This window comes from Monodelphis domestica, chromosome 5 (genome assembly GCF_027887165.1).
Source record: "Monodelphis domestica isolate mMonDom1 chromosome 5, mMonDom1.pri, whole genome shotgun sequence".
Lineage (NCBI taxonomy): Eukaryota > Metazoa > Chordata > Mammalia > Didelphimorphia > Didelphidae > Monodelphis > Monodelphis domestica.
The window spans coordinates 207,205,373-207,219,940 of NC_077231.1; the positions used below are offsets into that span (position 1 = coordinate 207,205,373).

A 14,568-nucleotide genomic window follows, 5' to 3' on the forward strand; every position below is an offset into this window, starting at 1 on the left:
GGCCTTTTGTGACTGTCTTGTGTGTCATTTCTTATGGCAAATAGTATTCCATTACAGGCATATACCACAGCTTGTTCAGTCATTCCCCAATTGATGGCTTTCCCTTCAGTTTCCAATTCTTTACCACCACAAAAAGACCGCTATAAATATTTTTATACAGGTAGGTTCTTTTCCCCTATCTTTAGCTATTGATTCTTAAACACAAAACATTTATTAAATAAGGTAACTTCAAATGTATTCATAATATATAGTTAATAGAGGGCAAAATAGGAATAACCAAACTCTAACCATCTATACCTATAAACATTTCTGCCCATGCACAGTATATAGATATCTAACAATTAGGAATGTCTTGAGGAACAATTATTAGGAGGGTAACCCATATGCGGTGGGCAACTCATACCTCTGGTTCACAGATCTTTTTTAGGATATAATCTAATACTAGCCATCCCCTACTTCACTTAAGACTTTTCACCTTCCAGATGGACCAAGTCACTTCTTGGCCACTCTAAGGCTGCCGAAATAATGGTAAGCTCATCAATATCACAATCTCTCAGTAAAGCAGCAGTCTTCTCAAGTCTGGAATCTGCCAACCGAATCCAGTCTATTCTCTATGGGCTCTAAAGGGTTTCCCCTTTTGGAGAGGCCAGTAAAGGGTAATACAGACAAGACTAAGGGATTTGCCCTTCTGAAGCTGTAGTGCTATCAAGCAATGCAGCCTCTCCCTAGCCAGATCTCTTTTCTCCAATCATTTCTTAGCAAAGAAGTGCATCAGTCGAGCCTGCAGTAAAGCAGATGCAAAGCCTTTCCTCCTCAGTTCTGGTTCTTCCTTTTGAGGGCAAAGCAGGCAAGCTCCTGAGAGCTTTTCTCTCCTGCAGACTATAAACAGTGCCAAAAGGCAGTAAGCATCACACAGGAGGAAGATTCTGCTTTCTTCCAATCAGTTTCTAGCAGGTACAGACCCCTCTACCCAGCCAAGTACCTGCTTGACTTTATTTGACTCCATCATTGTACTCTACCCAAAGAAACTCTTATTGTCTCCTGATTCTTCTTCATTTTGCCTCTTTCCCCAACACCATGAAGATAGGGATGATAGGAAGTCTCTGCCATCAGTTTCTATCTTCAAGTAGCTGCTGTATCTTCTCATATTCACATCTCCTACAACTTCTGCTGTCTCAACTCAGGGCTGCTTCATGAGAACTGACCCTTCTCTAACTCAGGTTAAAAAGATAAAAAGAACAAAACCCACAATTCAATCAGGCATAACACAAACAGATAACATACAATTTTCCCATCATCCCCAAACAATTTTATGATTTAGTTTTGCAGCTATATCCTTCACCGGAAAGAGTAATATATGCTCTGATGGACAGCAATACATGGCAGCCACCTCCAACCCCCTCCACTATGTAGTCATTTTGTCTGAGCTGCTTTCAAACAAGTCCTCTTGGTACATTTATCTGAGGAGCAGTTTTCTCTCAAGTCTTGGAAACAACCTCGAGCTACTTTCCTAACTTACGTGCCCTTTTTCTGCCCCCTTTTAGCAACTAAAATGTCTATAAATGAAAGGAGGCAGTACTTTACATGGGAGTAATATGAGTTGGCTGAAATTAGAAGGCCATAATGGAACAGAGAAGCCATAGACAGTGATATAAAGTAGGTGAAGCACCTGGAGATAAAGGCTTGATGAAAGATTACAGAATGCTATAGATAGAAGCAGAGCATTTTAGGCAATCTTTGGGGAGTTCTAATCGGTAGGAAAGAGTGAATGACGGTGTATCATGCCAGGAAAATAAAAATCAATACTAGATGAAAGGTGAGTTGAGTCTGGGAAGAAATTTAATTTTCATGATCCTCTACCACTAACTCATCAAAGAAATCCTCAAAGACTGTCAGTCAGATTGGTATCTGCTGATCTTAAAGCTGGTGTTACGGTATATAAAGAAAATATGTCTTTTGGGCTAGCAAGCAAGGGTCCTTAAGATAAGCAAGTGGTACTCTTCCTTTGAATTTAAAGATGAAAGTATAGACTTTAAATTGAATCCAATATTTATAACTAGGGTAGGAGATGGATTTGAAATATTTGTATTTTTCTTTTCCTATACTATTTTAACCAAAGGCAGTCTTAGAAAACATGAAGGGCAAAAAAAAAATTATATAGTGAGGTCACTACTCTAAAGGTATGAAAAGTAGGACAAGACTTTAGTCAACATATATGCTACCTTCATTAGCTGCTCAAAGACACAATGGTTGGAGGAAGAATAAAGACAATTTACCTTAAGTTTGATGCATATAAATAAAAGAATAAAAGAAATGAAAGTGTCTTGATTAATTTCTTACTATAATCAAAGTGGATTACTGAGGATAGAAATAGAAAAGCAAGACTTTAGTACTCTTGGGGAATTTGAAAACTAGCAGCAGAAGACAGCATACAAAATTAGCTTTAGCTGCTCAGTTGAATGGAAAGGACCAGCCAACCTTGTGGTTTTTCATTTGTTACAGTTGGGTCAGCTCTTCATGACTCCACTTGGGGTTTTCTAGGCAGAGACACTGGAGTGGTTTGCCATTTCCTTCTCTAATTCACTTCTACTGATGAGGAAACTGAGTGATACAGCAAAATAAGTATCTGAGGCCAGATTTGAACTTGTGGAGAAGTCTTCCTGATTCTAAGCCCAGTGCTCTATCCATTGCACCATTTAGCTGCCCCACTAGGCAATTCTAACAAAGCAGATGGTATTGCATCTTTTAACATTATTTCCATTGATAAAACAATATCCAGTTCTCTTGTTGAACCATTTAACAGTGCCCCTGACTTTGGTGGTAAGAACTTTATTTTCCAAGTATTCAGTAGGTAGGGTTTCCTTAGATGTGTGTGTTTGGGGGGGAGGTGTGTGTGTGTGTGTGTGTGTGTGTGTGTGTGTGTATGGATGGGTGTATGTGGATATGGATGTGGGTGCCCAACACCCATGATGGATGATGCTATTAAAAAATTTCACACCAGAAAAGTCACCATTTTGGGGGTTAAATGAACATGAAATCTATATATTTTTGCTAGCATCAAGAAGCACCTACTTTACTTGCACTTGGTATATTTTATGCATGAGGAATTCCCTGACTTTCCTAACTTATGAATGTCTTGCATGTCTTTTTCTTTGGCTCCTTAGACAGTAAGAAGCATTCCTCAAGCCCACCATGCTCTTGTTGCTGGGCATTGAGTGGTTACTACAAATAGTGAACTGGGAATCAAGAACATTATTCTCTAGTGACAACTCTGCAGTTCATTGTATTTTGTATTATATTGCATTATTGGAGGAGATCTTTAACATGAAGTTGATCAAAGAGATTTGAGGGCATATTTGACAACCCACGATAAGAAATAATTGAATAGAATTCATCCCTGCATTGTATATAGAAAATAGTCAGGCAGAAGAGAGTTAAAGATAATAAAGAGTCAGAAATGATTTGAAGACCTGAGAAAGGAATCGTCCTTCTAAAATAAAGAATTTTATGATCAAGAACTACTTAACTAACATCTTCCAGGACTACTAATTTGTTAACTAAAGGAACTTTTATTACATTAGAACACTGCATAGTCATAGTTCTTAAAAAATATCTGCTTTAAGTGCCATTTTTATACTTTAGATTTTAGGCCAATTGGACCGTCTCTTTTTCTCTTCATTCAGGATGTTAACCTGATTGACCTTGTACATGTTGATTATTTTATTATTATTAATGAAATTAATGATACCCAATAGCAAAAGTGCTGCTTCCATTGCCTTTCAAGGCTTTCTGCAACCTAGTTTCCACCTCCCTTTCCAGCCATATTTCAGACTATTTTCTTTCATGAACTTGTCTTTGGTCAAACTCTGTGTCTCATCCAAGACACTCCATATACAGACTCTCCTTTCCAATAAGTCATTCCCATGCTAGAATGCTGCCTGCTCCTGATGGTCTCTCAGAATCCTTGTCTTCTTCGAAAGTTCAACCGAGTCTTGGTAGATGCCAAGTCTTGTATAAAACCATATCAGGAGGACCTGAGTTCAAATCCATCCTCAGATACCTAACTAGCTGTGTGAGCCTGGACCAAGACACTTAACCCTGTTTGTCTCAGTTTCTTCATATGTGAAGTGAGCTGAAGAAGACCCTGATAAGGGTTGTATAAGATTGAAGGCAAAAGAACAATGGGATAGTAGAAATGAGATGGGTAGATAATATCATGGAAACAACCAACATATGAACTTAGACTTTGAGAGATAGTGAAGGATAGAAGGACCTGGCGTGGTTCTTGGGGTGACAGAGAGTTGGATATGACTGAACAATCAAACAATAATGATTCTTGTTTCTATTAGTATTTTAACCTTCAATTTTCCTTGCATTATACCCAGTATGACCATGGGAAAGTCATTTAACCTCTCCCTCCCTCAGTTTCCTTATTTGTAAAATGGGAATGATGATAATAGCTACCTCCCAGAAGTTGTTGTGAAGCTAAAACAAGACATTTGTTAAAGCAGCTCACAATATCTACCTTCATGTTAGTTCTTATTTTTGTTCTATGTGTTTATTTAGATGGTGTACCTCTTCTTTCCCCACTGCCATTGAAGGGCTGAGTGCAGGAAATACTTTGTTTTTGTTTTTCTATTTTCATTGTATAGCACAGTGTTCAGTAGTATTTAGTAACTGTAGGATTGAAAAGACATCATCGAGGATAACCTAGATGGATCAGTGGATTGAGAGACAGGCCTAGAGATGGTAGTCCTGGGTCCAAATGTGGCCTGTGACACTTCCTAGGTTTATGACCTTGGCCAAGTCACTTAACCCCACTGCCTACCCTTACCATTCTTCTTTCTTAGAATCAATATTGATTGGGTATTTTAAGGGTATTAAAAAAAAAGGAAGAAAAGAAGGGGCAGCTGGGTAGCTCAGTGGATTGAGAGCCAGGCCTAGAGACTCTTCTGCCTTGCAACCAATACATAGTATTGATTCCAAGATGGAAAGTAAGGGTTTAAATAAAAAAATAGTTAATTAATTAAAAATAAATTTAAAAAAAGAAAGGAAAATTAATTTCCATATTTAGTAAATGTTCAAAGAACTACAATAGAGTACATATTAATCTTAGAGAAGATAGGATGAAAGTGATAGTTTAATGGATGAGAAATATTTGTTTAGTATTACTTGCTTAATCCAATAATTATTATAGTATAAAGCTCTTATAGTGTCCAAGATGAATGCTGAAGGACATTTTCACAAGTGAGTATTGGTGTGCTATACCACAAAGAGCTTCTTTATTTTTTTAACCCTTACCTTCTGTCTTAGCATCAAGACTATGTATTGGTTCCAAGGAGGAGTGTGGCAAGGTCTGGTCTTGTTGGCAAACCTATGGCACACATGCTGGAGTGTGCCGGAGGGGGCTTTTCCTCTCCCCCTCTCCACAGGCACTTGAGGATATTTCTCACATTACCCTCTCCTCAGCCACTCAATGGGAGTATGTCCTCCCTCCCCTGTCTGGGATAAAAGGGTGGCTCACATGTCCTGTGAGGGTTGTAGTTTGGGCACTTGGTCTCTAAAAGATTCACCATCACTGGTCTAGGCAATGGGAAGTAAGTGACTTGCCCAGGGTCGCATAGTTAGGAGGTATCTGAGACCAGATTTGAATTTTTAGTATTTTTTAAAGTGTTTATATTTCCTACATCCTTCTTTTTTTATGATTTTGAATAATCATTCAAAATCAATCAAAAGATTATGAATTTTAATCTTTTCTTATCTTTTTAATCCTTTGTAGAATGAACATGAGTTAGAATTTAGAATTCTGATAAGTAAGAATTAGAATTTTTCTAATTTCTATGTTTCTTTTTCAGGGGTCCAGTACCAACCCCAATATCAGCAATCACTCATCTAGATCGAACGTCACCTACAAGGATGTGGGCTAAGTCTAAGTTTGCTGATGGGATCTCCCTCACTCCCTCACTATCCTTTTCTGAAGGAAGCAGGTAAGCAGAAATGTTTTCTTAAAGGAAATAAAATGACTTCTGCATGCTATTAATAATGGTTGCACTTTTTATGAGTTTAAGGCCATGATATGATTAAATGATATAGGAGGCAAAAGAACCCAATGTTATATTTTTCCTTTGCAAACTCTTTTACTTATTTTATTTGCATGTATATACAGTAAAGAGAAACAGTTGGTTGGCAAAGGGGATAGAGTGCCAAACTTGGAGTCAGGTAGGCATGAGTTTAAGTCTGGCCTTGGATGCTTACCAGCTGTGTGACCCTGGTCAAGTCATTTAACTCTGTTTACTTCTATTTTCTCATCTGTTTTGGGGTCACAAAGAATGAGACACTTTCTGAAAAACAAAATACACAACAGGAACCAGGCACACCCATATCTTTGAGTGACTATAAATAAATGTGAGCAATAAGCAGGGTGAATCATAGAAATCCTAAAGCTTAGGAGTATCTCTGGCTTCATAATGATCACTGAATTTGGTGGGAGACACTGTAATCGGGCAATCGAAGGATATATTTTATTTAAAAGGTAGAGAGTGAAATAACATTATATGTTTAGAAGATACTCATATGAGGAAACCTAGTAATCCAAGGAAATGAACATATTGGAGAAGATTTATGTTAGAGCAAATGGATGTGGAAAAAGTAGATCACTTGGAAAGAAGGAAGAATGAGATGAAGAGTTAAGGTAACCAGTATGGAAAAGAAATCGGATAACTCAGAGAGGGAGTCTTGACTTTCCAGACATCCTAGACATAACCCCAACCCTAAAAACCAAACAACCAATGCATCAATGACTTTATCTGAAATATATTTTCATCCTTTGCAAGGTAGATGACATAACAAAGGGAACTCCTGCCCTGGACTGGATTCAAACAAAGAAGAAGGAATTAGTTGCTTTATCAGAAACAATAGGAGTCTTGTCGGCATGTGGCTACTCCTTCCATCATGCTCTGTGACATAGACTCTTCTTTGTGGAGAGTAGATTTCCAAGGGTTCAGAGAAGCTCTCAAGAATGAAATTTAGAAGGTGTAAGCAGAGGGGCAGTGAGGTAGCACAGTGCATAGAGTGTTGAGCCTGTAGATGGGAGAAACTGGGTCCAAATCTGGCCTCAGATTCTTTCTATCTGTGTAATCCTGGGCAAATTATTTACTCCCAATTGCCTCAGCCTTAACTAACTCTTCTTCTGCCTCCAAACCAATACCCAGTTTTGATTCTAAGATGGAAAGTAAAGGTTTAAAAAAAAAAAGAAAACACAAATGAGGAGAAAAAACCAAAGCTGTCTAATGGGATCTATATGTATACACAGAAAACTAATTGATAATATCAGGTTTCTAAAAGACATGGACAGAAGTGGGAAGCAAAAGCATGTAAGAGAAGATGAATATACAAAAGTATCACTATCTTATAAGAATGGTACGAAAGGTGCTGAGGCTAGTAATGAACAAGGACAACAAAGAGGAGTTCTCTTTAACTATGATGGGGACAAGAGGAGGATGGAAGAAGGGCTAAAACCAATGCTTGCCATGGACAGGATGATGATCATGGATTCCTATGAGAAAGCTAAACTAGCCTGGAATTTGAAGTCAGAACCTTGGTTTGAGTTCTGGCTCTTCTCTTACTAAAATGAGAAAATCAAACTGGATGATCTCTTTGGTTCTTTCCCATTCTAAATCTCCTTTATCACGATCCTAGTGAATCCTTATTTTATTTGGAATTTTTATTCCAAGAAGATCTATTTTTTGGACTGGGAAGGTCTAAACAAAACTGGGTAGCACTATTTCTTTTTTAAATCCTTACTTTCTGTCTTAGTATTGGTTCCAAGGCAGAAGAGTGGTTAGAGCTAGGGATCTTGGGTATAGTGATTTGACTAGGGTCACATAGCTAGAAAGTGTCTGAGGCCAGATTTAAACCCAAGGGGCATCTAGGTGGCTCAATAAATTGAGAGACGGAAGATTGACTCTAAGATGAAAGGTAAGGGCTTTTTGTTGTTGGTTTGGTTTTTTTTTTTTTAAAGAATTTTAGAAAATGGGAAAATTGCCAAAGTACTGAAGAAAGGCAACCATCCTGATTTTCAAAAAACGTATTGAGGAGAAAGGTCATAAACTATAGGCCAGTGAGTTTGATGTCCATTTATGACAAAATTCTGGAGCACATTATTAAGAAGGAAGTTTATGAGCTCTTTAGAAAGAGAAATCACGATTATGAGAAGCCAATACAATTTGCTCAAAAACAAATTATGCCAGGCTAACCCCATTTTATTGCTTTAATAGTGTAACTAGATTGACAAATCAGGGTGATATAAAGTCTATTTAGACCATCAAAACATTTGACAAAGTCTATCATGCTATGCTTGTAGATAACTTGGAAAGAGATGGGAATAAATACACATAGAAAATATCACAATGTGAATCTGGGACCGGTTGAATGACCAGAAAGACACTGGTACCTTGGAAAGGATGGTGGATTTGGAATCAAAAGACCTGGTTGAAATCACACCCTCTTGATTACAAGCTGTATGACCTTGGGCAAGACATTTAACCTTTGGAGGCTTTAGTTTCCACATCTGTAAAATGAGGAGGTTGGACCAGCTAGCAAGTTATAGCTCCCCTAACTTTACATTTATGATGCCATGGCCTAAAGAGTAATCATTCTTGGGTTAATGTCAATTTGGCAAATGGGAGAATGGCTCAGAGATTTGTCCCTGGCTCTGCAATGTTCAACATTTTTATTAATGACTTGGTTTAAGCCACAGCTGACATGTTGGTCAAGTTTGCATATAGAAGTTGGAAGGCTAACTAACACTCAGATGACATAATCCTTCCAAATTAAAAAAGATCCTGGAAGGACAGAGGGAAGGATGGAAAGAAAGAAGGAAAGAAGGAACAAAGGAATGAATGAAGAAAACAAGCATATCTTAATCACTTTGCGCCAAGCACTATGCTTAGCACTTTACAAATATTATCTCATTTTATTCTCACAGCCACCCTGGGAAAGAGGTATTATTATTTTCCCCATTTTACAGTTGAAGAAATTAAGATGTTAAATGTTACCTAGGCCACACAGCTAGCAAGTGTTTGAGGCTGAATTTGAACTCACTATCTTCCCTGACTCCAGGTCTAGCACTCTAACCTGAATTGAATAGACAAAATTTAATAGATATAAATATGAAGCTTAAGCTTGGGTTCTAAAAATTATCTAGAATATGGGGGTTATTTTTTAATTATTTATTTCATTAAATATTTCCCTATTATATGTAAAAAAATTTTAAACAAATTTTGAAAATGACATTTTTCATTATGGATGCTTTAAAATTGTCTGGGGTTATTGTCTTGTTCAGAGGAGCTTTTGCTGTTATTGTGTATGAGGCTCTCCTGGTTCTGCTCACTTCATTTTGCATGTGTTTGTGGAAGTCTTCCTAGGTTTCTCTGAAGCCCATCCTGCTCATATTTCTTATAATACAATAGTATTCCATCACAAATGCTGTAACCCATTCAGCCATTCCCCTATTGATGACTATCTCCTCAATTTACAGTTTTTTGCCACCATAAAAAAAAAGAGCTGCTATAAATATTTTTATATAAATAGGTTCTGTTCCCTTTTCTTTCATTTCTTTGAGAAACAGACTTAATAGTAATTACTGGATCAAAGGGTCTAAACAGGTTTATAGCCCTTGTGGACATAGTTCCAAATTGTTCTCCAGAATGTTACAATTCCACCAATAATGCATCGGTGTCCCAATTTTTCCACATATCCCCTCCAGCATTTGCCATATTCCATTTCTGTATATTGACCAATCTGAGATATATGAAGTGATACCTCAGAGTTGTTTTAATTTGCATTTCTCTAATCAATAGAGATTTAGAATATTTTTTCTTGTGATATGTGACCATCGATAGCTTTGACTTGTCCTGAAAACTATTTGGTCATATCCTTAAGCCATTTATCAACTGGGGAATGGCTCTCATTTTTAAAATAAAATTGACTTAGTTCCCTATATATTTGAGAAAGAGACCTTTTATCAGAGAAATTGCACATTTCCCCCCCTAGTTTCCCTTTATCCTTCTAATTTTGGCTCCATTAGTTTTATTTGTGCAAAGTTTTAAAATCTCATGTAATCAGCATTATCTGTTTTACATTCCATAATCCCTTCTATTTCTTGTTTGGTCATAAACTTTCCTTATCCATAGATCTGACAGATATTTTAGTGTTTAATTGGGGATTAGAGTTTATTGGGATTTTTAGTTGACTAGAAGCTCAATGTGAGTCAACAATATGATATAACAACCAATAAATACATGTTATCCTCACCTATACTAAGAGAAACATCCAGAAAGAGGAAGATAACAACAGTTCTTCCATTCTGCTGAATTCTGTGTTCAATTCTAAGAACCACATTTTAGGAACCACAGAGACAAAGAACAACTGAAGCAGATAAGAAAAGACAACGGCCAATATGGTAAAGAAAAACTTCAGATACTGAGCCAGAAGAAGAGAAGATTTAGAGGGAACACCATCACTCTCTTCAAGTATTTGAATGGCCTTCATGGAGAAGAGAGATTAGACTTATTCTGCCCTGTCCCAAGGTGCAAAACCAGGAACACTGGGGAAAAGTTGTAGAGAAGGAGATTTGGTTTGGATCTAAGAAAAATTATTTCCCAACAATTAGAACTCTCTGAAAAAGAAGCACGTTGCCTCTGGAGGGAGTAGGTTCCTCCACACTGGAAGTCTTCACGTGGAGTTTGGACAAGCATTTTTTGAAAATGTCATAAAATGAATTCTTGATCAGTTACACATTGGTTTCTGGGACTGAAGTCTGAAGGCTCTGCTAACTCACCATGTGACTTTAGTCAGTTCTTCCCTGGATCTCATTTCTTTTATGTGTAAAATGAGTTGTTTTAAGGTTCTTTCTAGCACTAACATTCTATGTAGGAAACTTCACTACCTGTAAGATGTGTGTTTATACACATATATGTATATACTTGTGTACATACATACCTACATATTATATGCACATTGATGCATAGATATATGTATATTGTATTACATAATATATTTAAATAAAATAAATATGGACATATACACATTATATACATATTATGTATATATACATATATGTGCACATGCATATTATATTGCATATTATGGTTAAATGAAATAAATATGGATATACACACATTGTATTCCTATTGTATATCTATATCTACATATTACATACATGTACGTATATTATATTTAAATAAAATAAATGTGGACATATGCATGTTATATAGGTATGCACACATATGCATATTGTATTGCATCTTACAATTATATAAAATAAATATGGACACATATATACATTGTGTGCATATTGTATATATAGACCTATATTTCATATAGGTATACACACACATGCATATTGTATTGCATCTACATTTATATAAAATAAATATGTACATAAATGCTCATCATATGCATGTACATTTAGATTTAGCTCTATATGCATTTATTTAATGATATATTTATTACTATATTGATTTGGGGTTTAAAAAAGAAAATACATCTAACAAAAATAAAAATGAGAAGCCAATCTTATGCAAAAGGGGAAAGGAATGAATACTTTCTGAAATTAGCAGTGATCACTTGCTTGTAAAGGATAAGCTTTCAGTTTTGACAAAGCATGGAATCCTAGAAATCCATTTGTCCCATTAAAATGCAAGCCCAAGGAGAGAACAAGGCTGTGGTTGCCAATCCTGCACTGCCCCCTGGAGGCTAGATCCATGACCTGCACCTTCTCTGAACTGGGCATGTCAGAAGACAATTTTTAATTGTTTGAAGAGACCAAAACACAGAAATGGCTATATTCATTTTGCATGAATAAACCGTAACGCTAACCTAACGGTCAGAAGTCGGAATCCTTAGTGCCACTTGAAAATTAACTTTGCTGAAAATATTGTTTAAAAAATGCTCCACCTAAAGGGATGTTTTCCCTGTAAAACGTCCACGTCTTTGCAGAGAGGGCGCTCACTTTATTTCCTGTCTTGTTCTTGCGGCACTTTTTTCCTTTCACAAAAATGATTTTTTTTAGTTTTTCCTTTCACAAAAATGATGATGAAAAGAACTGCCTGTTCCCTTTAAATTCCAAAAACTCGGCACACTCAGTAGACAAGGTAGAACCTGCCACGGTAATTAGTTAATTAGCATGCTGTAACAATGTTGAAACTGCCGGCCCCCGTGGATTTGTTAGTGATCTGTATTTGTACTGCAGTGGAGTAAACTGATGGGAATAGAGTGAGAGAATAAGCATACATAATAGGTTGCACTGGGAGTATACATCATCTGTCCCGACCAGTAAAGAAGGAAGGAATATCACTCAAGTAACTCCGGAGCTATGACGACTTGTAAAGGTCTGACCCTGTACATGGGGCAATAAATGTGCCTTTCCACTCCACTGCATTTTGGTGTTTGACTTTTACAGCATTTTCATTTAGTGTTGTCAGGAATAGAGTGAGAAAATAACTATAGGGAGAAAAAAAATAGCTTGTTAACGTGATCCATTTTCTGTGCTTCAAACCATGGCCCATCCTTTTACCGAAATGAAGGACCAAAACGTTTATTTTAAAGATCCAGTGGAAATGTTCTTGTCACTCGCCCATTGTGCTGCCTTTAGTACGCTGAATGTATTAAACATCACTTCAGAGCTGTGGCCATGAAATCTGTGAATTTTTATGTGGTGTTGAATAAAAAAGTTCATCTTTGATGAACAATTTCATGCTTCAAAACGTATGGAAGGGAAGACCCTGAAAGGCTGAAATATGATTGACGTCATCCCTGGCGGGGAGGAGTGTTGCCTGCTCAAGGTTGGGGTTTAAACCTAGAAGGAATGATCTAAAGTATAATCTATTGTGGTGATCGTTGGGTTGTTTTAATGGCATCCCCATTTTAGGGTTTCTGGGCAAGGATTCTGGAGAGGTTTATCATTTCCTTCTCCAGTTTATTTTTTTTAAATATGTATAGATAAGGAAATGGAAGCAAATAGAATTAAGCGACACAGCGAGTGAAGTATCTGAGGATAGATTTGAACTCATGAAGATGAGTCTTCCAGATTCCAAACCAGGCTCACTTAGCTGCCCCAAAGAACAATCTAGTGAAGTGCTTATCAACAATCCGCATACCCCTGTGGTGTGAGATGACATCTCTGGTCTAACAGTACAGCTAGACAGGAGAACACAACTACAAAACACTATCCACACTAATTAAACTAGATCTAAACAATTGGAAAAACATTGATTGTTCATGGGTGGGACAAGCTAACATAATAAAAATGACAATCCTACCCAAATTAATTTACTTATTTTTTATGCTTTTAAAACCATTATTCTGAGCAGAGGTCCACAGACTTTACAATATTGAAAAAAAGGTTCATGATAGACAAAAAGGTTTTTTAAAACAACTTCTGATGTATGACATTCATCTCTTTGGGAAAATATATTACAAATTTATTATTCATTCATTAAAACTCTCCTCTAAGAGCAGCTAGGTGTCCCAGTGGATAGAATGCCAGCCCTGGAGTTGGGAGGACAGGGGTTCAAATCTAGCCTCAGATGTGTGACCTTGTGTATCTAGCTGTGTGACCCTGGGTATGTCACTTAATCCTGTTTGCCTAGCCCTTGCCCCTCTGTCTTAGAGGGGCATTCATAGCTTATTCATAGCTTCACTCTTTGTGGTGGCAAAAAATTGGAAAATGTGGGGGCCCTCAATTAGAGAATAGCTAAACAAATTGTGGTATCTGATGGTGATAGAATACTCTTGTGCTGTAAGGAATGATGATATGGAGGATTTCTATATGAACTGGGAGAATCTCAGTGAACTGATGCAGAGTGAAATGAGCAGAACCAGGAGAACATTGTACACAGAAAGTGAAACATTGTGGAACAATCCAATATAATGGACTTTGCTACTACAAGAAGATCTCAAGGGACTTATGAGAATGAACACTATCCACATTGAAAGAGAGAACTGTGGGAATAGAAACATAGAAAGAAAACAAATGACATACCTTTTTTATATGGACATAGGATTGGGCTCTACTACAAAAATGAATAATATGGAAATGGTGATTATAGCTGTATAACCCAGTGGAAGTGCTTGTTGGATCCAGGAGGGGAGAGGGAAGAGATTAGGGAAAGAAAATGAACTACATAAATATGGAAAAATATTTTTAAAAGAAAAGAAAAAGAAAAAAGTAAAGGTTTAAAAATAAAAATAAAAAATAAAAACTATCTCAACAGTGGGTACTTCCTCTCTGCCATGAAAGCTGCTAATTAATATTTCTTTATCAACTGTAATCTAAGATCCATGAACTTGAATTTATTAAATATTGGCAACTTTATGCAATTGATATTAATTAATAACTGATTAATTAACTAATTAATATATCTTCATTGGCTGTTAGAGCAGTCATCTACTATCATGGCTATTTCTTCTAGAGGATGGAGGAAGTATCATTGTGAGATTGTTCCAGGAAAGCTTTTAAGATCTTTTCATCTCACATGTGATACCCAGAGGAAGCATGCATTGCCA

General features: G+C 36.8%; 1 protein-coding gene across 2 annotated transcripts in view; it reads left to right on the forward strand.

Moving 5' to 3' along the window:
• LRGUK (leucine rich repeats and guanylate kinase domain containing) overlaps positions 1-14,568 on the forward strand; it is a 143,410-nt gene that overhangs the window by 115,720 nt on the left and 13,122 nt on the right. For both annotated transcript variants that reach the window (XM_056799711.1, XM_056799713.1), the window contains one exon: positions 5,856-5,987. In XM_056799711.1, coding sequence (XP_056655689.1) covers positions 5,856-5,987 — 132 coding nt within the window. The remainder of the gene's footprint in view (positions 1-5,855; positions 5,988-14,568) is intronic.